Source organism: Melozone crissalis, unplaced genomic scaffold (genome assembly GCF_028551555.1).
Source record: "Melozone crissalis strain CALT ecotype California unplaced genomic scaffold, PUWL_Pcris_2 ptg000018l_1, whole genome shotgun sequence".
Taxonomy (NCBI): Eukaryota; Metazoa; Chordata; class Aves; order Passeriformes; family Passerellidae; genus Melozone; species Melozone crissalis.
In genome coordinates this window covers 3,809,488-3,835,345 of record NW_026535796.1, presented here as the reverse complement: position 1 = coordinate 3,835,345, position 25,858 = coordinate 3,809,488, and the positions used below count along the sequence as shown (strand labels likewise).

Genomic DNA, 25,858 nt, shown 5'->3' with positions numbered 1-25,858 from the left:
GAGCTCCTGGAGCGTGAGGCCGGGCTCCCAGCGGGCTCCAGGAGCCGAGCAGAGCCAGCAGCAGCACAGACACCTCATTAGCGCTCAGCCCGGAGCCTGGCAGCACAGCCCTGCCAGCAGCTGTTGGCGCCGAGGGTTTTTTCCACTCCCCCACTGTTCCGGGCTCCACTGGCACCAAAGAAACTGGGAAATGGTCCTGACTGACGCTGGGCTGCAGCAGAGCTCGTGTCCTCCTCACCCAATCCCCTGTGGAGGTGGCCACAGGGACAGCATCCCTGAGGAAGCCGGGGGACAGATGCTGCCCTCTGGGGTGGGAAGGAGCCTGGCTGTCCTCCCCAGCTTATCCTGGCTGTCCTCCCTTCCTGATCCCAGCCAAAAAGCATTCCTGGGACAAAAAGGCCCCTTGGGTGAGCACTGGCTCTGGGACCAAGCAGTCCAAGCACTTTCAGCCTCTTTCTGTGGAAGGAGTGGCAGGACAGCTCCAGGGATTCTGGCTCCATAAATCCACCTTACAGCCAGAGCCTTTTCTGTTTCAATCTATCCTTGCTCCTGTCAATCCATGTGCACTCAGGCTTGGGAAAGGAAGAAAGAAGGAGTGGGATGGATGCAGCTCTGCTACTGAGGGTGCCACACTGACAGATCGCTGGAGAACCATCCCCCCTTCCTCACCCTTCCCAAATCAACCCAGCTTCTGCCCAAGACAGGCTGTGCCACTGATCCTGCCACAACAGGATCCAGAGCTGAGCCTGGGCTTCCTTTTCCCATTAGAAAAAAAAAGGGTGAGGAGGCATTAGCCATTGCTTGAATTGTCCAGGGAGATTTTTCCAACAGCAGGAAGAAGATTCTGGCTCAGACTAAGATGAGTACACAGGCATTGTTAAAGAAAAGGAATTGCAGATAATTAAGACAGTATAGATAAAGACATAAATACAGTAAATATATAGAAAAAGGGTTACAAAAACATTATCCCCTCAATGATTTAAAAACCTGATCTTCCTTAAAGCAATTTCCAAGCTTCCTTGAGCAAGAGAATATCCTAAGTGAATAGGAAATGAGGCAGACTAGGAAATGGCTCTGGTTGCAGATTAGCAACTGTGATTCCAGCAAGGCAAAAGCAACAGGCACCAAGGTAAGGGGAAGGAGACACACCCGGTGACTGCGGGACTTGAATAAACAACTTTATTTCTGTACAAAAGAAGAATACAAAGTTAAAATTGTCAACACAGGGCAAGTAGAACACAGAGCCTAGAAACCACCTCGGTTCAGCTCTGGAAGGAGCAGGAGGGGCCGCAGGAGGGGCAGGGCGGGGAGTGCCACACGGCCGAGCTGGTGCGCTTGAAGTAGCGGGGTTTGCTCTTGTAGAAGATGTCCTCCAGCTTGGGGCTGGGGATGGTCCCGAACAGCGCGTCCAGGTCCACCGGGTGGTAGTACTGGTGCACGATGGCCTGCTGGAGCTGCGCCCCTGCGGGAACAACGGGAACAGCACACACTGCAGGCCCGCGGCACCGGCACTCCCCTTCCCCTCCGAGAGCCACCGGCCGGGCAGCAGCGGTGGGACACGTCCCACTGCCACCACACCCCGCTGCTCCTCAGGAGCTGTGCCCCTTTCAGAGGGCTCTGGTGTCACCTCAGCCCATGAGAGCTCGCAGGAAGCGGCGCTGATGCCCTCAGCACACAGAGCTGGGAGCTGCCAGAGGCGCACACGCTCCTGGACTGCGCACTGGGATGGCTCCAAGCAAGGCTGGAAAGCTCCAGGGCAGGAGGGAAAGGAAGCCAGCCCAGAGCTGGCACCTACCATCAGCCCAGGCAGGGACGGGCTTCCGAGGGTTGCTCTCATCATCTGTGGAGTCGTCGCTGTTCAGATCCAGCCCGTAGCTGTTCTCGTTGGCCGGGGGCGATGCTGGTTCCTGAGCACTCTCCAGGGACCCGAGGCAGGATGTGGAGAGGGATTTCTGAAACCACACAGAGAGCAGCGATGAGCAAAGGGAGCAGCACTTCCATGGCTGGGATGGCCACCAGAGCCCCAAAGTGCTCCAATCCTGAACCAACACAAAACCATCACTGGGCTCCGTGCCTTGACACCTGCTCTTAACCCTCCCTCCCCTCCTGTTTTCTGTGGAAAAACCTGGGAAAGGCACACTGTGCACGTCCCAGCACTCAACTCTGCACCTAAACCCTTCGGTTTTCCCTCGCTGGAGCTCTGGCACAGCCAGGACGGAGCCCACAGCAGATTCCCGGCAGAGGCAGCGTTGCATCCCAGCTCCGAGCAGCCTCTCCTGCCGCTCTGCCCATGGAAGAAGGCTCCGTCCGCATTTGCGGCTGGCACAAGCCCGGCTGCCCAGGGCCGCTCCCCTCGGGACGTCGCCTCAGGCCCTGCTGCCCTCCCGTGGCCGCTTCCAGCATCTTTTCCGCCTCCAGCCCCTTGTTTTTCCAGCTGCCCCTCCGTGCCATGGCTGTACCGCGGGGGACAAGGAGCCACAGCAGGCGGGGGTGGCCCGAGGGTGGCGCCGGGGCCAGGGCTCACCTTGACGGCTTTTTTGGGCCACGTCCCAGGGGCTGCTGGTGGAATGGGCTTTTTCTCCTCTCTCGGCTGCTGCTGACCGTCAGCCTCCTGTAAGACACGGGAATGAAGTCATTCCTCACTCACACAGAACAGGCTCTGACACAGAGCTGTGTTCTCGGCAGCAGCTCTGGCAACACCCAGCCCTCAGTGCCTCTGTGGCTTCTCCTGCAGAAATAACCCCAAATCCAAGACTGCCAGATAAAGCCAAACCTGTCTCTGCTCAGGCCCAGCCTGGCTCTTTGGAGCCCACACTCACCCTCTCTGCTTGGAGCCAGATGTTAAGAGCTGAGAAAAAGGATTCTGGTGGCTCATATCTTTTCTCCAGCCCAGGCCAGAGAGGCAGGTTTTTGGAACTTTCTTTCCCCTAATAAAGAAGAAAAAATTAACTGCTGAAGTTTCTTTTTGACTCAAAACCATTTCTCTGAGAGTTTCCCCTCCTGTGCTGCTCAGCCATTTTCTCCTGCCTGGAAAAGCTTTGCCAGACTTATTCTGGACCTGCTGCTGGCAGCACAGGAAGGATTCAGACCTTAAATTAAATTTATACAGCACAAAAGAGTCCAAGTGCCAGGGACTGAAGGAAGGAGTGCAGCAGGAGCCCACACAGGAGGAAGAATTGATCCTGAAGAGGAAGAACCATTTGGGGCATTGATTTTTCACTAATGAAGCAATGAATTTAAGAGTAGAGAGTCAAAGCAAATGTTAATGTGATATTTCAAGACCAACAACCCTGACTTGAAGCCCCAGTGTTCTTTGTGTGAGTGCAAATGAAGTGACACAGGGCCATGTGGCACCTGAGGTTTGGGGGTCACATCCTTTGGGCACAGTGAGGAAGTGTGTCAGTAAAACATTAATAAATCTCTAATTTCCACATTGGTTTCAGGATCAGTGAATGCTCTTTGAAGTGTTCTTCCAAGTGCCATTTCATGACTGTCCCCACACCATGACAGGGCACTTCCCCTGTGAGCCAGGGAAGCCCCAGCCCTTGGCTTGTTCCTGCACATCAACCATCATTAGTTTTATTGTATTTGATCCTCTAAACAACATCCCAGCAATGCAGCACTTGGAAAACACCTGATGTTGAGCCCAGCCTGCATGCTGTGTGTAGAGAAGCTGCCCCCAGAACACTCCAACCCCACCTTGGTGGCCTTGCCAGCCAATGCTGCTGGCTCCTGCTCTGCTTGGGGGGGCTTCTCCTTCCCTCGCTGCTTGGGATACCTGGGGGGAAAAGAAAGGATTTAGAGAGGGAAGCATGCCTAGCTGTCCCTCACCCTCTCACAGCCTCCTGCTCCTGCTTCCCAACCTCCAGGCAGCCCCAGAGCCCAGGTGCAACATCACATTTACACCCACTGCTTCTCCACAGCTGCGGCCAATTCCCTTCTCCAGGACAAGCACTAGCTCACACCTCTCCTTTGCTTGTCCCAGCTGTTTCTGTTCCAGAAGGTTCTTCAGTTCCAAAACTGTTTTCCCTCTTTCCTTCATTTCATCCTCTCTTTTTTTCTGCAGTGGTTCTTGCTGCTCATTTTCCTCCTGAAGAAACAAGAGGAAAACCCTGCAAGGCTCCAGCAGCTGGAACATTTCTCCTGTGTGCCCCAACCCAACATCAGCTGCCTGGACAGAGATGTGGCAGCCCAGACCCCAAAATCCCTGCAGAAGCAGGCAGTGACCTGTCCCTATCCCACCAGCCACACCAACATAGCAGGTCCCTGCTGCCCCCGTCCTTTCCCATGTGCAGGAGGGTTCTGAGTTGCTCTTACCCCTCTCAGGGATTTCTGCTTCCGTGCCTCTGCTTCCCCGTGTTTCTTGGACCCCTTCCTCTTGCTCCGCTCCTCTGCCACCTTCTCTTCCCTCACCTGTGAGGTGTGCAACTGGGAAAGCCAAACCTGTCAGCTCCAGTGCTCCAAGGATGCACTTCACAGCCTTGGAGGGAGGGCTGGAGCTTGGGATATCCCAGATCCTAAGGAGACTGAGGACCCAGCAGTGGGTGCACATTTGTCCACTCAGGGTTTGGGAAGGGATGAAAGGAACATGACTCCTTGTTTTCTAAAGCTGATCTTTCCAAAGGTCCCTTCAGTCCAGCCCAAAATGAGCAGCCAGGCTTCACCCAGAGGCTGCTCAGGCTCTGGGTCCTCAGGCACAGCTCCCTCAGCCCTTCACAGCCATTACACAGCAGCAGCGCTGCCACCAGGCCCAGCCTGCCTCCCCAAAAAGGGCCGGGTCAGGCTCTGAAACCCAAACCTGACCCAAATGCAATCCCTACTGAGTCACACACTCCAGTCCAAGCACGTGGGCCAGGTGAGGCTGTCACTGCAGGGCTGTGCCACATTCCCTGAACGCAGAGGAGCATGAACAGGGCCTGTCCCAACAGGAATGTGCAGAGGGATGGAGAACAAAAGCCTCTCCTTGTCAGAAGGAATCCTGGCATGCATGGAGCTTGTCAGGGCCCTGCTCACACCTCCTGGTCTCACAGCTCTCAGAGAGGCCCAAAGCCCACTCAGCCTTCTCACCTTCTCATCACTCTGCAGGATCTTCTGCTCCACCCGCTTTTTCTTCTTCTCCTCCATCTGTTCCGCACGCTCTCGCGCCTGCAGGGCCTTCCTCAGGCGCTCTTCCCTCTTCCTGGGCAGTGTGGGCAAGAGGGGCCATCAGCCCTGCCTGCTCCCAAAGTGCTCATTCCAAGGGGGAACACAAGGCAAGTCTATGCTGACCAAGGACAGAGCAGGGGGAAAGGAGCCCAACTCACTGCTTCATTTCTGCCTGACGCTGTCTCTTCTCCTCCTCCACTTTCTTCTTCCTCTGTTCCTCAGCCTCCTGCTTCTTCCGGAGGTTCTCCAGTCTCTGCCTCTCCTTCTCCTGAAGGGAGAAGAGCTCAGACTGTACCAGGTGCTGGGGGCTGTGTCTCCCCTCAGGCAGCCTGGTACACACAGGCACTGTTGGAGTCATTCGCCTGGACGCTGGGATGGGGAGACAACGCATATTTGGCAACAGGGATTATCCAATGCAAGCAGAGGTACAGAAGGAACAGCTTCAGTCCTTCAGCTGCAGAGATCTTTAGAAAAGAACAGCACGCCCCTGTGTGTTGCACACCACCTGTCCCAGGAGCCAAGAAAATGGTGGAGAGGCAGCACAGTGCAGCCTGGCTCAGAGGCCAGAAGCTCCCAGCAGTTCCCAGCAGAACACAACTGCACAGAGATCCTGTCACCTCACCACTGGTGTGGCCAGGGGGCTGCTGGACATCGGCATGAGGGGAGAGTGTGGTCAGCGTGTCAGCCCCATGAATGAGGTGCCATACTTACAACAAAGTCTCCCTGCAGAGAAAGGGCATAAAAAACACAATTAAAAGTCTGGAATTAACACAGAACTCCCCTTCCCAGCACACACAGCCCATTCTCCTCCCACCCCTCAGACATGACGCACCTTCAGGTGGGACCGGGTGGGAGTGTTGCGCTTGATGAAGTCCTTGATGCCACCCCCTTGTCCCTGCAGGAAGTTCTTCAGTGGCCTGACAGCCTGAGGGGAGAGGGGGAGGGAACTCAGGGCCTGGCTGGCACAGGGGGCACAGGGCTGGGGCACCACTCACCTTGCTGGCTGGAGAGGGGGATGCTGGAGCCTGGTTTGCCAAGGTCTTGTGCTTCTCATCCAAAGGGGAAAGGACCCGGGCCCCCGTCTGCTGCCCGTGCCACAGGACACCCAGGGCTTGCTTGCAGCCTTTCATCCTGGTAGCATCAGCAGGAGGGACATGAAGTGGCTGTCATACCCTCCAGAGGGATTGACTGGCTGTTACATCTTTCTCCCAAAACCTCCCCAGCAACACACAGTGAGGAGGCACATCAGGTATTCCAGGAGTCAGGTCAGGTATTCCAGACACTCACACAGACAAAAATAACCAGGTCAGTCACTTGCACCCTTGGAGCCCTTGAAGTCACCTCCCAGCTCTGAGCTAACTGTGCTAGGGCACCTCTGCTGGTTTGTGCAGGACCTCGGGTGCTCCTCCCCATGCCAGACCCAAACAAGGCTCCAAAAGCCACAAGGGACTTCCAAGACACAGGATCTGGCCAAAGGAGATTTCAGAGCTACTGGAATTTGGGGAAGGAAGGCAGGGAAAGAAGCCCCCCACCCCTTTTTAGCACAAATTACTTAAAATGCTAAACCTGAGTCCTTCCAGACCCCAGGCTCATCCCTGCTCCTAGCAGTGTCTCCTACCACATGCGGGAAGAACTCTCCAGGGGCTTGGCACAGTGGGGCTGCTCCTGGCTCTTCTGGGGTTCACTCCTGGGATTTACATGGCTTCCTGTGGAGAAACCTGCAGTCAGTGCCACGTGTGAGGCATCCAGCTCCCTCCAGGGACTGTTTCCTCCATTCCAGCTCCAGCAGCTTATCATATCCTGCAGCTCACAGGGAACAAACTTCCCCCCCCCCTCCCCCCAACTCCTCCTTCTTGCTCAGAGGCACAGAAAATAATCAGGACCTCTAAATGTTCACATAATGCAACCCCAGAGGGAAAGGACATGACACTCTGTGGAAGACTCCAGCTCCAAGAGCTCCTTCCCAAATGTCCCCACTCACTCATTGCACAGACTGAAGCTGGACAGGGCAGTGTTTGTCTCACAGCTTGGACACATTTACATGTCCTTGCCCACCTAACTGATGTCTCACCTCTGCAGGAGATCCAAACTTTACCTGGAAAACTTCCTTGACTGGTCAGATGTGGCTCGGTTTAGACACAAATCCCTTATTTCCCAGGAATGCTCCCACTGACCCTGAGGTCTGTATGTTCTCAGGGTTTCATGCAAGGAAAGCAAGACCACCTGGAAGTTACCTGCAGCATTCCCTGCCTGCGGCTCCAGAGGGGACAGGTGCTGTGCAGGAGGGCTGGCAGCTCGGGGACTTGTGCTTGGAACAAGGACATCTCCAGGAGCCTGCAGGGAAAGAGGACAAGCACTCCCTTAGCACAGCTGCTCCAAAGAACAGGGCTAGCAGGGACCTGCTGCCCTGGAAAAGCCAGCTGCTAGCTCAGGTGGGGGCTGTGATGGCTCATTTTGGGACATGGGCCACGTCCCCACATCCAGTGACAACCTCAGCAAAGGTGCTGACTCAGCAAGAAGGCATCCACACAGTCTGAGGCTGTTCCTTGGAACTCACCTTCTCCCTCAGGGAATTTGGCTCCAGCTCAGGCCTGTGAAGGAAAAGCTATTTTAATAATTTAAATTCTCTCTGAAGGCGAGTTATAGGTGATGGAAGCAGTGTAGGGGACTCCAAGGAAGGTGCAGGCTCTAAGCACATCCAGAGGCAGTTCCAGCCAGGCACATCAAGGCTGGGCTGTAAATGCATCTGAAGGACTGTCCCACTGTGCTGCTGAACACCCCATGACCACCTTGGGCCCCAGGAGCAGGAAAGGAGGGGACTCTGACAACCTTGCCCAGAGCAGACCTGACTGGCCACCAGCATTGCAGGGCTAGTGGCAGCCAGGAATTGCAGGAACCCCAGGACACACCACCAGCCACCCCAGTGAAGGACTTCATCTCACTGTGCCTGAACAGCACAACCTGAAACCTCACACAGCCCCAGGTGACAACAACACCTGAGCAGTCCCTGACAAAGTCTGTGACAGAAAAGCCACCCAGAGTGTCCCCACAGGGAATGCTGGGATCCCTGCCCACCTGCCTCACACAGTATCCTCACCTTGTGCTGCTGGTCACATCCTCTTCCACAAAAGCCTCCAAGGAGCTCTGACCTGCACAGGAAAGCACAAGTGGAGCTGAGATTTCACTCCCAGGCTCCCAACAGCCACAGGGTGCACATGGAAGAGCTCAGGCTTCCTCCCAGGAACATGGATTGCTCTGCTTTCTCCACCAGCAAACACCACACCTCCCTCGAGTGCCACTGAATCTGGAGTGGGCTGGAGAGGCAGAGCAGCACTGAGGCAGCAGCTCTGCAGCCTGCTCCAGCTGCCTGTGTCACAGCCAGCATTCCCAGGCCATTGGCTGCAGCTCCTGCCTCCCTGCACGCTCTGGTGCAGGGATCCAGGGGGTTTGGGCTCATTCCAGGCTCATTCCACCCCCCCATCACACCCCTTCGCTCCAAGTGCTATAACAAATGCCTGGATACAGCGTGACTCAAGGCTGACAAAGCTGAATTCCAGAGGCCTCCATGCTCCACCACAGCCTGTTTGCCTGCAGCAGGAATGGTTCTGGAAAGCCCAAAGAGCCAAACCCTGTCAGGAGCAGCAGGAATAGCTGATACAAGGGATTTGGAGCTACTGAGAATAGCCTGGGCTCCACGACCCCTGTTCCTCTGGTGACACAGCTAGTTTGAGTCTGTGCTATTCATGCCCAAAAAGCATTTGAGCTCCTTTGCCCACTGCAGCCTAACTTCAGGGCTGCACTTTCAGCCTTATTGATTTTTTGGAGAGCTGGCAGATACCATAAATTAAAGCCCTTCCCCAGGGAATGCAGCAGTCTCTCCCAATCCAAAGGCACACGTGGCTGGAACCAGCCTGGCCACGCTCTCCCTTCCACAATTGTGCTTTTTGCCCATTCCCAACCTGTGTACCCCAACTCCCCCTGCCCCCCAGCCTCCCCCTGCTGCAGCAACACCCTGGCTTGAAGCTGCACCCCACGATCCCACAAAGGCAGGAGGGCTGGGGGGACCTGGAGGCAGGGATGAGCCGCTCCACACCGCTCCATTCCCACATGGAAGCAGCGCAGGGACTCACAGCTCACTCTGCTGGAGGCCGAGGAGGATTCTCGAACCGCTGCCTTCCTGGCCCTGCTGACGGCTCTCCGGATGATGTTCTCCCTCCTGCTGGCCAGGGAGCACTTTTCTGCCAGGGAAGCCCTGTGGCTCTTGCGGGGGGCGCCCAGCCCACTCCGGCGGCGCATCCTGGATTTCTGTGCTGCACTTTTACTGGGGGAGTCCTGGAAGAGCAGTGCCTCGAGGCCCTGAGGAGATCCATCTCCTTGGAGGGCAGCAGGATCACCATTCTGAGCAGCCTTGGGAGTGGAGGTGCTGGCTCTCCTGGGGCCCTGCTCCCCATCCCTTCCTGGCTGTTCAGCCGGGATCCCAGGGACACCAGGGATGTCCTGGAGCTCGGCTGCTGCATCCACCTCATGCAGCTGCTGCCCCAAAACTGCTGGAGGAGCTGCATCACCCCCAGCAGCAGCCTGGGGACACTCCTGGCCGTCCAGATCTGCCATGGGAACATGGGATTCCTCAGGCTGCTTCCCGGGCAGAGCTGGGAGCTGGGCTGTGATGCCAGCCTGAGATCCCGGAGCACAGCCGGGCACGGACACGTCCTGCCCCTCACAGCCAGGGCTCTGGGGCTGCTCCTGGCTCTGGCACTGCTGGGAGTTCAGGCTGGAAGGCTGCAGCTTGACACCACTCCTCCTTCTGGATAACCTTAAGGGAAAAGAATTTTGAAGGAAACTGTGAAGGAGTCGTCCACTGCCAAGCAAGTTTTGGAGGGAAAAGGAGATGGGGTAAAAGTGAAGCTGCTGCTGCTTCTCCACTCCACCATTCCCCCTCACAGCCCATCCTATCCCTGGGGAGAGGCACAGGGACACAGCCCAGATGGGAGCTCACACACAACGGCTGTGCCACACAGTCAGGTGTGGATTGGCAGTGGGAAAGGCGCACCCAGCCCTACACCAAGAGCTGGCTTTAAACCCTGCCCTGGGAGCAGCACATGGCAGAGGACAGCACCTACAGAAGGACACACAGCGTGTCACCTTCCTGTTGACATCAGCAGCTGTTCCCAAACCAAGTTTAAAGGAGGGAAAGCACCAACAGGAGTTCGCTGGGCTGCCCCCCTGGAGAAGGCATGACCTGAGCACCCAGAGCAGGGCCCAGAGCTCTCCCTGCTCCGATCCGCACTGCTGCTTTTCCTGCTCTCCCTGCACACACACAAACCTCCCACGCTCCCGCTATTCCTGCTGCTCTCCCCACCCTCCATGTCTGCTTCCTGACAGTCTCCCACCTCTAACTCTTCCTCCTGTGGGCTTCTCACCACAGTCAGCACGATTTTAGTGCCCTAAAACACCAATGGATCAGGTTTGGGCAGCTTTAAAAGTGGCGTGGGCTCTAAGCAAATCGCTTGGAACTTCCACTTCAGTCCCTCCATAAACCCTTGGAGTCTCCCTGCCTGCCAACTCAGACATGGTGCTGGCAACACATCCCTTTCCCAAGTCTTCCAGGCACTGATGCAGAGGCTTAGTGAGTGAACACCAGGAGCAGCAACCTGAGCCCAAAAGATAAACCCAGTGAGACAAAACACAAATATAAACAGACAAGAAAATAGAGCGTTTATTATTCTTCAACTATGACCAGAAAAAAAATAGTGAAGGAAAGAGGCCAACTTTATCCCAAACTCTCACCAGAATCAAACAGTGAGCAATCCCAGTGTGCCCCTTTGATAAGGGAACGCAGGCACTGTTTTGTTTCATCCAAACACCATGAGGCGGAGCCGGAGCAAGCTGACCCACCTACCTCCTCCTGCTCAGCTCCTTGTTTTCCTCCCTCATCCAGGAGGACTGCCTTTTCCTGAGCCTCCTCCTCTGCGACGGCGTCTTGGGCAAGAGCATGGGCTCATCCCTGAAGCTGCTGTGGGGCAGAAGAGGCAGAGCACAGATTGCTTCCCCCACTGCCCACATCAAACCCCTCACACCCAGCTGCTGTGGCACAGCGGGGTCCCTCAGGGCGGCCCTTACCTCTTGAGCATCCTCATGCCCTGCTCCTCCACCTCCCGCAGCCAGGCCAGGCGCTTGTGCTGGGCGCCGGAGAGGAAGCGGGACAGCCTCTGCCCGCACACTTGCAGGAGCTGCTGGGGACCCTCCGCCATCGCCTCGCCTGGAACACAGAGAGAGAGGACAAGGCTGATGAAGGGGGGAGAAGGGGGGCAGCCACGACACCCCTCAACGTGGGAAAGAGAGACAAGAGAGACGCAGGCACCGGGGGAGTATGAACACAGACCGGGGTTTAGGTATTGGGGGGGACCCCTCCCAAGCTCCCCAGACCCTCCAGAGAACTCGCTCGGCGCCCGACCAGAGCTGCCCCTCCTGCGCAGCTGCCTCGTCCGCCCGCCACACCCTCACAGCGTGGCGCAGGCCTTCGCACCCCGCGGTTATACCCGACGTCCGCCAATCACAGCGCACACATCTCAGTTGCCGGAGTTTTATTGGTTAATTTGCCCGTCCGTCACCCTCAGCTATTAAAAGGAGAAGCCTGTGGCCCCGCCTCCACAAGCCCCGCCTCCTGAGCCGAGTCCTCCAGGAGCATAGAGACGGGCTAGCAGAGCGGCGCCGAGTGCGAGTCATTTCCTTGGCAGCCAATGGGAAGGAGGGGCCGTGGGGGGGGCGGCGGGCGGTGATTGGCTGTGGCGGGGGGGCGGGGCCGTGTTTGAACGGCGTGCCGCGCGCGCGCGGCCGTTGGCGCTGTAGCGATGGCGGCGAAGGCGGCCGCGGTGGCGATGGGGTATGCGGAGCTCGCGGCGCGGACGATGGAGCTGCCCTCAGAGGGCGACCGGCGTCTGGCCCAGTTCTTGCGGCAAGTGGACGAGACCGATATGGTGTGGCTGGATGAGATCTACGAGGAGGCGGTCAAGATGTTTGTCAGGTACCTGCGCACCCCGCTAGGCCCCGGCCCCTACCGGCCGCCCTTCGCCCTGATCCCGCCTTGATCTCCCCTTCCTCTCTAGCAACTACAGCGAGGAGCTCGAGCTGATGCCCAAGACGCCGTCGCAGAAGAAGCGGCAGCGGAGGAAGCGGCTGTCGGCCTTACAGGAAGAGCAGGAGTCCGGCAGGAAGCGGTGAGGGGCGGCGGGAGCGGGATAGGGGAGCCCCTGTGGAAAGGGGGAGCGCAGGGGGTGTCCTCGGGGCCTGCAGAAGGGAGGGAGCCCGTGCGAGGCTGGACAGACCTGCTGCCAAGGGTTCAGGGAAACAATGCCCTCCACGGAGCGTGTCCTGGGGATGCTCTGCTTTGTCCAGGGGGAGCTCCCCTTCCTTCGTCCCGCTGGTGTTAAAAGTCTGGTCAGACCCTGTGTTTGGGGCACTGTAGGCCGAAAACATTGGATTTCGATTCTCCCGAGAAGTGCTTTTATTGTTGCCTGGTTCTATGTCCCCGTGTTTCTGTCTATTATCTTTCTGCTTAAAGCCATTGCATCCCTCGATTGCTGTCTGCGTTAGCTGCTTTGTGCAGCCCTGTGTCTCCTGGGCCCAGCCCAGGTGTTTTGGCTCCTGCCTGTCTGTGCACGGAAGGACTCGGGGCTGTTCCCGACTCCTGTTCCCATCTCACCCACTGTTGCTGTGATCAGCCTCTCCAGGAGGAGGAACGGCAGCAGCAGACCTTCTGTGCGATCTTCTCAGCGACTCAAGAACAAAGAAAACCTGGAACTCAGCAGGGCCGAGGCCAAGGAAGACTCTCCACCGCAGCGTGTGACACGGGCCCGGGCTGCAGCCTCTGCCATAAGCGCCAAGGTGGTTCCTGAGACCCCTACTGCCCTGCAGGCAGCAGGGAAGGATCGCTGCGTGGAAGCTGACCACGCTGGTACTGCAGTGCCTCTCCAGAGGAGCGGGGCAAAGCCAGCAGAGCTGCTCCCCACGAGCTCAGGGAGCGGCTCTCCCGAGGAACACGGTGCTCCCAAATCACCGGTGGTGCCCACAGCCCCCGAGCTGGTGGCGCCCTGTACTCCCGAGCCACAGCCAGGCAGGGCAGCCAATGTCACCATCATCCTGAGCCCGGGGGCAGGACTGAAGGAGGGGGATGGCTCCCCACGGGACCACAGCCGGGCCCAGGAGCACTCCCAGCCTCAGAGGAGCAGCCCGGGGACTCCGACCAGCTCCAGGCTCAGCCGGCGCTCCGTGCGCCGCAGCCTGATGGGGAAACCCTCCCTGAGCCGCAGGACTTCCCTGGCAGAGAAATACTCCCTGGCCAGCAAGAGGGAGAGCATGATCTGGGCATCCACCGCCAGGGCAATGGGCAAGAAGAGGGCGGCTCAGAGGACATCTGTGTCCTCCAGCTCTGTGGATGGTGAGTTTGGTGTCATAGGGGGCATTCTGCTTCCTGGGTCTTCAGTGTGGGGTGGCAGCTGATCTCCCAGGGCTGCAGTTCCTCATGGAAGACCTCCCTGGCTTTCTGGAGCCCCCTGTGAGCACAGAAACCCAGACAGCTGAATTCAGCCTTGTAAATCACCTGGGAGATCAGCCTCAGTGTCTCCATTTCAATGTAGCTTTAACCATTGCTGATGTGCTGTGAGAAGTTGTTAATCCTGGAATCCCAGGATGGTTTGGGTTGGAAGGACTTTAAAGATTACCCAGGTCACTCCCAAGCCCCATCTAACCTGGCCTTGGATGCTTCCAGAGATGGGACAGCCACAGCTCCTCTGGTCTGCTGGTCTTCCCATTTCTGTGGGGACAGCTGGCAAAGCTGAGAAGGATTTGGGGAGCCAAAAAGGGTGATGGATTCTCCTAAAGCCCTTCCTGTTTCCTGCAAGGTGAAATTCCTACCAGTTCCCTTCTCCTTAGCAGGATCTGGCTGCTGGTTCTAGAGTTTGTTTGAGAAGGGAATTTTGAGGCTGGACTTTGTAGATTAAAAGTCTTCCACAATTTTACAGTTGGTGGCAGAGGCAGATTTAGGCTAGGACAGTCTCATCTAAACTACTGGAATTATTAGACAAAGAAGCTGGAGAGAGACTCTTCATCAGGAACTGGAGTGACAGGACAAGGGGAAATGGGTTCAAACTGAAAAATTGGGAATTTAGATAGGATATGTGGAAAGAATTCCTCTGTTTGAGGGAGGTGAGGTCCTGGCACGTGTTGATGGAGAAGCTGTGGCTGCCCCACCCCTGGAAGTGTCCAAGGCCAGGTTGGACAGGGCTTGGAGCTACCTGGGCTAGTGCAGGGTGTCCCTGTTCAAGGCAGGGGGTGGGACTGGATGAGCTTTAAGGTCCCTTCCCACCCCAGCCAGTCTCTGATTGTTGATTCTGTGGTTATTCATGGCAGGTTCTGGCTGTGACAGAGCTCCTGAGCTCAGTGCAGCAGAGCCAGCTGGAATGCTGGCTTGGGAAGCAGCATTCCCACTGTAAATAAGGCTGGCTCTAACTGCTCTGGATGTCCAGTCAGGTCCCTGCACATAAGCCCAAGACCCATTAATGCCATCTCATGGAATATCACCCCAAACTCATCCATAATTGAAAACTGCTTTCCTGCACTGGAGCTGCTGGCCACATTCCTGCAGTGCCACCTGGGTGTGCTCCCCTGCCCTACCCTGCCCCAGGGCAGGACAAACCCTTCTGCAGTGTCTGGAGCTCCTTGTCCCTCCAGATCCTTGGCTGCAGCCCAGCCTTACAGCTCAGGTGTGGTTTTTTTTCCTCTCCCACAGCCTCCAGCTCCATAAGTGTGCCAGAGGATGAGGAAACCGTTGTCAAAACTGGGTGAGAATGCTCTCAGTTATTTATTTCTTTATTTCTTTATCCTCACTACCCTGCTTGCAGGACTTTTTCACTGCCATTCTTGGTGTAAAATCCAAGTGGCTTCCCAGTTTCCTCAGTTTTGCTAAGCACAGCCCCTTTTGTCTTTCTTTTCTAGGCCTCCTCCTGGACCCTCCACCCCCTCCAAGCTGGTAAGACTTGGGCAGGGATTAAAAGTATTTGTGCCTCTATGGATTTGGTAGAAAAAATGTGTGGAATTACAGCTTATAGGGAAATTTGGGAGCTGTGACTGTGAGTTGTCAGACTTTGTAACCTGTCCCCATGGCAGTCAGTGAGGAAGGCACAGAGCATCTGGCTTAGAGTGCAGGAGCCCATCTGAGCCTCTGTGGTTCTGGTATTCAGACCAGGGAAAATCTTAATCACAACATTTCAGAACTAACAAAACCAAAACCAGCAAAGTTTTCTTTGGGAAATAGCACATGGCTTTGGGTACAGGTGTTCTGTCAGAAGGGTGTTACAGGCTTGGATGCTTGCCAAGACTTTCCTCTGTCATTTTCCTAAATCTGTTGCAATTGTTGCACACCACCCTGAGCCTGACCTCAGGGTTGAGTCCTGCTTGGTTCTTCCTTCTTAACCTCTTGCTAGAGATCATTGTATGAAGATTCAGTCCCCAGTCTTTACAGATAAAAAACCTTATAGTTCAGGGAAGTTTGGTTCAGCTGGTGTCATGGTTTGCACACTGTATTTTTTAAGCTTCTTTTGAGCTTTTGGTCAATCCTGCAGGTAATTCAGCACTTGTTAGTTTGGACTCACATGGAAATTTGTGAATATTATTGAGATCAAAACCTTTTTCTCCACAATCCTCACTGAGAAAGTAATGCTGGGATCATGTCAGTGTTTAGTCCAGAGTAAGTTTCAATGAGCAGGGCCTGAATTAATGGAGCAGAGCAGTGACCTGAAGCGCATGTGAAAACAAGGAGAGCTATTATAGGCATGCAGAAACTCCAAGTCAGTTTTTCTAGGCCCTGCAGAAGCAATTGGGGAGGATGGATTCTCCATCAATCCCTTTTCTTCTCTTCCCAGTGCAGCACTGTGAAGTGCTGACCAGGAGGCAATGCTGGTGCTGCTAGGAGAGAGCAATTCCAGAACCACAGCCCATTATCCCAGCAGAGCCTAAGTGCAGCGCTGGGTATCCCAGAACAAACAGATAAATCATGGAAATGAGCCATTTGCCTGCTGTCTCCAGGCTCCCCACTCGTCCCTGCTCAGGGATATGGGCATGCTGGCTCTGGCCAGAGCTCCAGCAGCACAGATTTACAGCTTGGAAGGCTCCTGGCCTTAATAGTTGATGAGCTGGTTGAGTTGAAGCAGTGCAGATGCTCGTGTTAATGTCCCTGCCTCTCCTGGTGATGCAGCATCCAGGGCTTTGCCAGGAGCTGGGTTGGGTGTTCCCTGGTAATGCCACTGTCTGTACCCGTGTCAGAGCCACCCCACAGTCTGAACCAGGAACAGTTTCCATGTGTGATTGTCCTGAAACCCCTTTGCTTTTCCCACAGGAATCCCAAAACCCTCGGATGTCCCTTCGCTCCCACACAGTCAGCAAACACGGGCAGCCCCAGGAGCAGAACAGCAGTGGTAATTCCAGAGGGTTTGGGGGCAGCACTTTGGGAAGTTATCATTTTGAGAGGCTGGCTGGGAAGCTGGAAAGATTGACTGGTTAATTTGAGAGCTCACTTTGAAAGATTAATTAATGTTTGATGAGCAGGGATTTGTTTCAGACAATTAGCAGCGAGAAAACTCTGTGCTGGAGTTATTTCCATCCTGGCAAGCACATGGAGATGGTTGTAATGAGGCTGGAGGATTGTGGGAGGCCCAGCTGAGCTCTGTTGCTGAAGCTGTGCAGAACCCAGACAGCTTTGGGCAGCTCTGCTTTGTCTGGAGTTTCCAGGTGGGAACGGTGCCATGTGAGCCAGGTCCTGCTGTGCCCACTCCTGCAGGGGGTTTTGCTGTTCAGAGAGCTGCTACATCCCTTCTCTGCTGTCAAACCTGTGCTGGGGGGATTTTTCCTGCTAGAACTCACTGTGTACTTGTTCTCTTTCAGAAAACAACTTAAATAAGAATGGGGGGACCCTGGAGCCACCCCAGAGTGCCAGGTATGTCCTGGTTGGAAGTGTGTCAGGCAGGCTGTGGCCCTGGTCCAAACAGGTTCAGTGCTGGGATGTTGTTCACTGGCCTTCAGTATTTGTGAAGCTTCTGCAAATAGGTTTTTCCTGCCTCCATGATTGTATGATTTAATTTTTATTTTCTGTTGCATTAGGATTTTATTTACTGGCTAACCGTGCATGCACAATCTTGGAATTGCAGACTGATTTGGGTGGGTAGAGACAGTAAAGTCCATCCAGTGCCACCCTCTGCCCTAGGCAGGGACACCTTCAACTATCCCAGGTTGCTCCAAGCCCCAGCCAACCTGGCCATGGACACTTCCAGGCAAGGGGGAACCACAACTTCCCTGGGCACCCTGTGCCGGGGCCTGCCCACACTGGAATCTCTCTCAAGGCCAGGATAGCTCATGGCCCTTTCCAGCCCTGACTTGGGGGCACGAGGAGGGTTTGCCTGGTGTGTCTCACAGCCTGTGCTGTCTCACAGGAGGAAGCCGAGCTACAAGAGAGCCGTGGATGAGCGCTACGACCACCAGCAGGCAGAGGAGGGAGGGCTGTCTCCTCTGAGAAAAAAAACCCTATCCCCAGTCCTCCCAGCCAGTAAGGTGAGATCCTTGTAACCCTGGAATGCCTGACCAAGGCCCTTTTTTACCCAGCCCCACTCACACTTTGCTGTTCCTCCCCCAGGTGGTGCGTCCGTTCAAAACGTTCCTGCACACTGTGCAGAAGAACCAGCTCCTCATGACACCCAGCTCTGTGGGGAGGAATGGAGTCATAAAATCCTTCATCAGGTACAACACCCCTCTCCAGGCTGATCCCAAGGTAAGAGGAGGCTCTGCTCTAAGCCAGTACACGGTGGTTTCATTAAGTGCCTAACTTAAAGCACAGCTATGAGAAGAGCTTTGCAACCCATTTGAAACTCAGTGATTTGAAGGGCTCTGTTTACACTTAAATAAATAAAATTGTGGTTAGTCAGCTTACTGAAGAATTCCAGTTTGAACTCCAAGCTTTATTCCTGCATCATTCTCCCGCGCTATTGGCAAGTAATAGTCAGAGATGAAAACTGGGAAACAGAAATCGAGTGGATTGTGAATGTTGAGTTGTATTGATAACTGAAGCCAGGTCTCCTTTTCTTAGTCTGGCCTGATCCCAGGACTCCTTTCTAGGACTTCTCTCATGAGTGAGATTGAGCAAATACCTCTTAAATTCAAACCTTGGAGGTTTTCCAAACCCTTGAGGCAGGAGAAAACATGAAACTGTCCTGGATGTGGGGCCAGTCAGACAACTGCTGGTGTCCAGATGGAGCAGGCATCAGTGTCACTGATGGATCCTGTTGGGACCAGCAGCACACCTTGGCTGGCTGCAGGCAGGTGCTCCTGCACTACCCCAGGGAGCTTTCCAAGGCCCTGGTTTTCCAAGGCAGGAGCAATTTGGGAGGGAGGGATTTGAGAGCTGGTTTTAGACAAGGGTGTACCTTCCTGGATTCACTCAGAGCTGCTCTGGAAGCTGGGTGCCAAGCAGGATACTCCTGATACCCAACAACTCACCTGCAAAATAGGCAGCTCTGGGGCTGGTTTCCCCTTGCAGGAGAGCTGAGAGGGAGAAAGAGGGGGGAAATATGCAGGAATTGGTATTCCTGCATCTAGCAGCCTAATGGCAGAGCTTCCTAGAGCTCTGCTCAGAGGCTGGCTGTGCTCCAGCAGGTCAGGAAAGGCCACTGGGAAGCAGTGAAACATTCCAGCTTCAATCTCACTGGGCCCCTGCTGATGTTAGTGTCAGTACTACAAAGGAGTTAATAGGATGAGAAAAGAGTCTTGTGGCTAGAGAGTGCTTCCTCTGCTGCTGTCAGTTCGTGGAATGATTTAGGTTTCATTCCAGTGCAAGCAGCTCCCCCTCGGGAGATTTTCCATGTGGGAGCTAAACATAACTAAATAGCAGCAGAGCAATAAGATATAATTGTTAGTTTTATATTAACCAGTTTGGGTGCTGACAGCACCAAGCATTTACAGCATGGAGCCCAGTGTAAGGATTCCCATGGATAATGCCTGTGCTGATCTGTGGGTCTGTGCTGAGACCAGGCCTGCTTGGGCATGGAGTGGGTTGATGTCAGTCCATTTGCTGTGGTTGTAGTGGTGGCTGGATCTCGCTCCCCTGGCTGACAGCGTGCCTGGGCTGGGTCAGGAGAATGAGGAGAAAGCCCCTGGTTCTGGCTGCATGCCAGAGCAGGCTGGGAGCTCTGGAGTGCTGGTGGTTCACCCCCAGAGCGAGCCTGGTGGGAGGTGCAGGCGCCAGCGGGAGCTCAAGGTGTTTCCTGGAGCTCCATCTGTCCCCGCGCTCGCCGCAGGGAGCGGGAGCCGTGCCAGCCATTAGCGCTGCTTGGTGGCTCCTTTGCACCAAAAGAAAGCACGAGGCTGCCTGCCTGCAGTCCCTAAGGATGCTGCCTGGGCTTCCAGAGCTGTGTGTGCTCCTGTTCCAACACTCCAGCTTCTCCTCTTGCTCCCTGAGATTCACACCAGTGTTTTCTTTGCCTTCGTCCATTCATGACCAGGTCACAGGCTGCCTGAGCTCTGCTCCAGGCTGTCACCATCCCATATTCCTGCCTACAGCTCCTGGCTGTCACCTCTGGGCCCTTCCCCAAAGCAGCTGAGGTGGGATAGAGCTCTGGCCAGTGGGTGCAATGACATTCAATTCCCCTCAGGAGAAGGAGAGGCAGAAGCTGGAGACTCTGCGGAAGAAGCAAGAAGCTGAGCAGCTGAGAAGGCAGAAGGTGGAGGAGGAGAGGAAACGGCGACTCGGAGAGGCGAAGCTGTGAGTAGATGTGGTCACACTGCTCTTGGCACCTGTAGGTTCCTGTGTCCAGGTGTTTTATCTTGCAGGAACTGTGCAAGCAACAGAAACTCCTGTGGACACAGGCAGTGTTTGTCCTTGGGGTATCCCTGGAGGGCTGATACAAAGCATTCCACATCACTGCCCTTGCTGCCCACTGGTGCAGCTTTTTGTCTTGAGTCCCCACTTTCTGACAGAGCTTAAGCATGGCTGGTGCTTAAATGAATGTGGAATTTGGGCCATTGAATTTCCTGCTGTGTCTCTTTGGCCTTGTGCTGAGCTGGGGGGAGCTCACCTGGCTGGAACACGCTGGTGAGCCGGGCTGTGTCCTCAGGAAGCGCGAGGAGCGCCTGCGCAAGGTGCTGCAAGCCCGGGAGCGGGCGGAGGAGATGGAGAAGGAGAGGAAGAGGAAGATTGAGCAGAAGATTGCGCTCTTTGATGAGAAGAGCGAGAAGGTAAAGTCCCTGCAGAGCTTATTTGGGACAGTCAGTAGCCACTGAGGCAGTTGGCACCACAGAAATGTGCTCTCTGGGAAGAGGGGCACGGAGGCTGCTTGGATTCCAGAGGCTGAATCAAAGAGTAGTTGAATAAAGAACTTTCCAGAGCCCTGATGATCCTAGGGACAGCTTTTCTTTGGCTACAGCAAATGGCAGCTGAACTCCTGTTTTTCCATAATCAGGAATCTAAATGGGCTTTATTAATGCTCTGGTAGATGGCAGAAGGACTTGCAGTAGATAAAGGTGGCCTAATGGACCCAAGGCTTTATTTGCTGCTTTTCCCAGCTGACTAATAGCTAGCTGGACAGAGAAAGCAAACATCCTTCCTCCAGAGCCTTCCTCAGATCCCAGACTTCCAGGCAATTTGTGCAGGGGCCTAGTGGTCATCTGTCTGCTTTAATTATTCCCAGCTGCCTGTCTGGTTGCATGGCTCTGAGGTTATATTCCAGTGGTCAGCTCTTGCTGGGAAGGTGCAAAACAAGGTCATTGCCCTAAATATGACCTTTTTAAACCAGACCACAACAGGAGCACAACCACAAGCCCTTGGTTACTGAGGGAAAAGGAGGGAGGGTTTGCCCTGTGAGGGGTCCTACTGTGCCGTCCTACCTGAGACTGGGTCTGTGTGTGCTCCAGGTGAGGGAAGAAAGGCTGGCAGAGGAGAAGATCAAGAAGAGAGTGGCTGCCAGGAAAATGGAGGAAGCTGAGGCCCGACGCAGACAAGAGGAGGAGGCCAGGAGACAAAGAGCTCTGCAGCAGGTCTGTGTGTCTGTTGTGTGGGCCTGTTCTGTCCCACAGGCAGAGCTGGACAGGGTGTCCACCTGCCTTGGGCACTGGGAATTTACCCCCAGGATGTTTCCCTGCTGTGCACGGATGGGAATTTGGGTCAAGTGAGAGGTTCCTGGTGCTTCCCCCGGAGCCTGCTCCTGCCAGGTGAGTGACTCCTGCCTGTGCTTCCAGGAGGAGGAGCGGCGGCGCAGGGAGCTGATGCAGAGGAGGAGGGAAGAGGAGCAGGAGCGTGCCCGGAGGATTGCTGAGCAGAGGCAGGCGGAACTGGAGCGGGAGAGACAGCTGGCTGCAGAGAGAGAACTGGAGAGGAAGAGGGAGCAGGAGCGGATCCAGGCAGAAAAGTAAGGCAAAATCCCCATTTATGTACCAAATTCTGGGACGGGGTTGAAATGCAGACAGAGCAGAGGGCAGCAGTAGCAGGCTGGAGCAGCAGGGAGCTGCGGTGACCTGGCAGCACAGCTCTGGGCTGCTGCTGGTGCTGAGCTGCCAAGGGGGAACTCTGAGCTCAGGGATGTCAGGGGGGGTGGTGGGGAAGAAGGGTGCCTGAAGAGCTGTAAGCCAGGGAGGGCCCTGGTGTGGCTCTGGGAGTGAGGGCCTGTGCTGTGCTTTCCAGGCTCCGCGAGCAGCAGGAGAGGGCTGCCCGCCTGCAGAAGGAAGAAGCGGCTGCTAAGGAGCGGCTCCAGATGGAGATGGAGAAGAAGGAGGTGAGTGATTGATTTCTGGGAAGGGATGGAGCCACACAGTCTGGTCTCAGCCAGCTGTTGCTGTTGGAGCAGCTCAGCTGGGATGCTGTGGGCTGCCCTGAAGACCTACTGGGACACTTCTGAGCAGGAAGTCAGACCTGTGTGGCATGGTTACGGTACCATGGGGAGACTTGGCCTCTAAATTTACTGTTTACTAGTCTAGAAGGAGGCCAGGATCAGTAGCACAGACTTCTGCAGGTGGTCAGCTGGTTTCTGGCTTTTATAGCCCCAAGATAAAGTCAGCAGCAAGTTTTCCAGGGTGGGAGGCCCTGGCTTTGTCAGGGAAAGGCAGCTGATGCTCTGGCATGGGGGTCAGTGTGTTTGTGCCCTTCTGAGGAAGCTGCACCATGTCCCAAGTGCTCCTCAGCAGCACGAGGAACAGCTGTAATGAGGTGCTTGGATATTTTGCCTGCCACAAAGATGGGTGGCTGGGTTGGCAGTGTAGTCCCTAAGGGTAATCCTGTGGGTGTCACCTGGCAGAGGGAGCAGAAGATGCTGGCTGAGAAGAAGAGGCAGGAGGAAGAGCAGAAGAAACTGTCAGAGGAGCAAAAGGCCAAAGACAATGCCCGGGCACCACTCCAGGAGAACAAGGAGGTAACTGGGGATGGGTCCTTAGGGGTGACAGCAGAGTTCAGTCCCAGCACTGACCCACTCTTGCCTCGAGCTGTTCCACCCTCTGCTTTTATCTGCCTTTGCAATAACAGGAATTCTTTAAATCCTGGTTATCTAGGGTTGACTGTGCATATTTCAATGACAGAGGGAAGGGAAGCAGGAGGGATTGGACAGGATTCCTGGCTGTGGGTAAGACAGCAAGTGTTGGAGCTGTCTTAGGTGCCTCTTAAATACCGGAAGGACCTCAGGGGCAGAAAGTGCTCCAAGTTTTATTTCGGGTCAAATTTGGGAACAGGCACGAGGTGGCAGCAGAGCCACGTGGAATGGTGGTGGTTTGGCTCCGGAGAATCCTGCGGGTGTGTGTTCATGTCCTGAGCATTGACAACAAACAGGGGGCTCTTGTCTCCTTGCAATGCTCAGAATCTTAATCTTTAAGTGCAGGACCAGTGGGTGGGAGTTCATGTCACTGGACACAAAGCCATGAAGGAGGTCTCTGGTGGGGAAGGACAACTGTGGACAGCTCTCCAGAGACTCACTTACTGAATGAAAATAGAATTCCTGCTGAAAATTTCCTGTTGAAAAAACCTGAAATTTGCAGTTGAAGGTTTTCTCCTGCCCTTACACTTTCTGCCCGTGCAGCTCTCATTAGCATGAACTTGATTTGGCTGAGCTGGTGGGCAGGTTTTCTGTACAGCAATTAGCAGTTTTACATCATTAATCAAGCTCAGAAGTTGAGTTGCAGAGTGTTTAGGGCATGTGACTCTGCTCCAGCAACATAAAACCTCCAGTTAACCTTGGCTTGGCTGGAGTGGAGCTCTGTTCTATTAGACCCATTAGTTCATCCACTGCTGTGTGCTCATGCCACAGATGGCAAATTAATCAGCCTAATTAAACAGGAGAAGGCCATGCACAGCCATCATTGGGTCACAACTTTGGAACTTGGGTCAAGCTCTCAGGTCCAAACTTGAGACCTGCCAGACTCAGGGTTTGCTCTGAGGTGACAGAGCAGGAGGTGGGGACAAGCTGGCCCTGCTTTAGCTCAGAGCCTGATAATGCTGCTGCACCCAACACCTGTGGAATTCCCTTTTAGAATTCCCCTGCCTGCAACTCGTATGAGATGACTCCTCAGAGCAGGAAGGAACTCAAGGTGCCTTTGACAAGCTCCAATGACTATGGGATGGACCTGAACAGCGATGACTCAACAGATGACGAGAGCCAGCCACGCAAGCCTGTCCCTGCCTGGGCCACTGGTATGTGTGGGGGGGGATGTGGGGGTTTCTGTGTGTCCAGGACCCCCAGCAGGCTGTGGGAGCTGCTGTGGGGTTTTGTCCACCTCCTCCTGCCTGGAGGAGTTTGAAGTACTCCAGCATGAAATGAGTACTGCTGTGTCCAAGACTGGACAGGGGCTTGGAGCAACCTGGTCTAGTGCAAAAGTGTGCCTGTCCATGGCCGGGTCTTGGAACTTAGATGAGTTTTAAAATCCCTTCCAGCCCAAACCATTCCATGATTCTATGTGGAATGTGGAATCAGGGGCTCCTCCACCACTTGGGGATCTTATCACAACGTGATGGGGGGACAAATACACAGCTAAGCTGCCTTGGAGTGGTGAGAGATGAGCAGAGCAGGGACACACCACATACAACAGCCTACACAGCGATCCCAATGATCAAAATTAACACAATCCTCATCTGTTCCTGCAGGGAACCTGCTCAGCCAGGCTGTGATCCGGCAGTACTACAACCCCCCTGACGTGGACGCGCTGTTTGGGGCCATCCCCAGCCCCAAGCTGGAGGACATCTTCTACAAGAACAAGCCCCGCTACTTCAAGCGCACCAGCTCGGCCGTGTGGCACTCCCCGCCCTCCGTGGCGGCCAAGCCAGCCCTGGGGCTGCCCTGTGGCTTCAAGAAGCCCTGAGGTGAGCGCAGGTGTGCAGCAGGTGTGCCTTCCTGTCTCCAGGTGAGGAAGGAGTCACCCTTCACTTTAATATTTAGGTTCTAGCATTGAATAAATGGCAGCTTTTCCTGGGTTTCTGCACCTCGGTTTGCAGGGCCGGTTTCTGTCAGGCCAAGCCACGAGGTGCTGCCCCAGGAAGTGTCTCTCTCGTACCCTTAGCTTGGAGCTGGCATGGACTCAGACTTTCAGCGGGTGAGGGGTGTCACCTGAAGCTGTGGGATCTCCCCCCCTCTGTCACACAGGCCTGGCAGGCCCTGCCATTCCTCAGTCGTACGTCTGTGCTGCCCTCGAGGTCAGTGACAGCCAGGGACCACTGCACCAGGGCACAGTCCGGCCTGCTCCACTGCTCTTCTCAGGAAGGTGTTCCCAGGTGTGCTCTTCATCTCCTGCAATCCCAAAGGGATTTGTCGCTCTGTCCCCACCTGTGTGGCGGTGTCCATCAGCTGGGCACGGCTGACGTTGGCACAGCTGGGGCAGGAACACCGTGAGGGTCTCAGTGACATTCTGCCAGAGGTGACCAAGGTGTGACCATGTCCCCGAGAACCCGCAAGTGTGTGAGCCAGCTCTAGGCCTTGATAGGAGAAACTCTGCAAGGGTTTTGGCAGATTTTATTTTGTTTCTCAGTGAAATTCCATCTGTGAGGCCTGATGGGATTTGAGAGGATGTTTTTAACCTTAATCCCTTTTGTTCACCCTTGGCTGTGGCTCAGCATCAGCTCGTTGTCTCGGCCATTTAGCACTTCCTGTTCAGTGAGCCACTGCTAACCGGACTCTGGCCAACCCAATTTCATTGAACCAAAAATTCCAGATCAGCCTTCCCATTCCAGGAGTGCGTGGTGGTTTAGTTATTCCTTCTGCACCCAGCCCAGCCCTGTAAAATCCTTGTAGATACTGTGCTTTGTGTGAAGGGACATGATCCTGTCTGTGTGTCTGTAGCCAACGCACTGTTTGCCAGTAGATATTCTTCAAAACAAAACAAATTAAATTTTGTTTCTAAATTAAATTTTAAAAGTTTTGTATTTTGATACACTGGTGTCTGTATGCTGGGGCTGCTCTGTATGTGCAGATCTGTATGTGTGGAGTGTCTGTGCTGCTAGGGTTGCTCTGTAGATCCAGGTCTGGCTATTGCTGTCTGTACCCATGGAGTGCCTGTGTTTCCATTGGCTGTCCTGTGCATCCAGGTCTGTATCCCTGCGACCGCCATTTCTTGTACAAAAGCTTCTGACTTGGCCAAAAACTGTTGGATAAAGTGAGTTTTATCATCTCTGGGCTCCTCTCAGCTTTTTGTTACAGATATTGAG

General features: G+C 54.9%; 2 protein-coding genes across 4 annotated transcripts; one reads left to right on the top strand and one right to left on the bottom strand.

Moving 5' to 3' along the window:
- Positions 1 to 1,262: 1,262 nt before the first annotated feature.
- On the bottom strand, positions 1,263 to 11,566 carry LOC128936285 (inner centromere protein-like). Its single transcript, XM_054275109.1, has 19 exons — positions 11,266 to 11,566; positions 11,045 to 11,158; positions 9,276 to 9,958; positions 8,243 to 8,294; positions 7,703 to 7,736; positions 7,380 to 7,479; positions 6,764 to 6,851; positions 6,141 to 6,276; positions 5,978 to 6,070; positions 5,857 to 5,868; positions 5,304 to 5,413; positions 5,068 to 5,179; positions 4,318 to 4,428; positions 3,966 to 4,090; positions 3,700 to 3,778; positions 2,820 to 2,927; positions 2,525 to 2,611; positions 1,796 to 1,952; positions 1,263 to 1,462 (listed from the first exon to the last, which is right to left on the bottom strand). Exons 1-19 carry the CDS (start codon positions 11,394 to 11,396, stop codon positions 1,263 to 1,265), a joined length of 2,532 nt encoding a protein of 843 aa, XP_054131084.1. The 5' UTR covers positions 11,397 to 11,566.
- Positions 11,567 to 11,974: 408 nt separating this feature from the next.
- On the top strand, positions 11,975 to 25,821 carry INCENP (inner centromere protein). 3 transcript variants are annotated; one of them, XM_054275107.1, is made up of 18 exons: positions 11,975 to 12,169; positions 12,252 to 12,362; positions 12,867 to 13,582; positions 14,933 to 14,984; positions 15,139 to 15,172; positions 16,538 to 16,616; positions 17,083 to 17,134; positions 17,628 to 17,745; positions 17,828 to 17,962; positions 19,839 to 19,948; positions 20,301 to 20,421; positions 21,097 to 21,219; positions 21,421 to 21,590; positions 21,863 to 21,953; positions 22,473 to 22,586; positions 23,695 to 23,854; positions 24,305 to 24,520; positions 24,597 to 24,618. In XM_054275107.1, exons 1-17 carry the CDS (start codon positions 11,997 to 11,999, stop codon positions 24,517 to 24,519), a joined length of 2,574 nt encoding a protein of 857 aa, XP_054131082.1. In that variant the 5' UTR covers positions 11,975 to 11,996; the 3' UTR covers position 24,520; positions 24,597 to 24,618. The 3 variants fall into 3 exon arrangements, with proteins under 3 accessions (XP_054131082.1, XP_054131083.1, XP_054131081.1); XM_054275108.1 differs by having other exon boundaries at positions 12,876 to 13,582; positions 24,305 to 25,821; XM_054275106.1 differs by having other exon boundaries at positions 24,305 to 25,821.
- Positions 25,822 to 25,858: the final 37 nt, after the last annotated feature.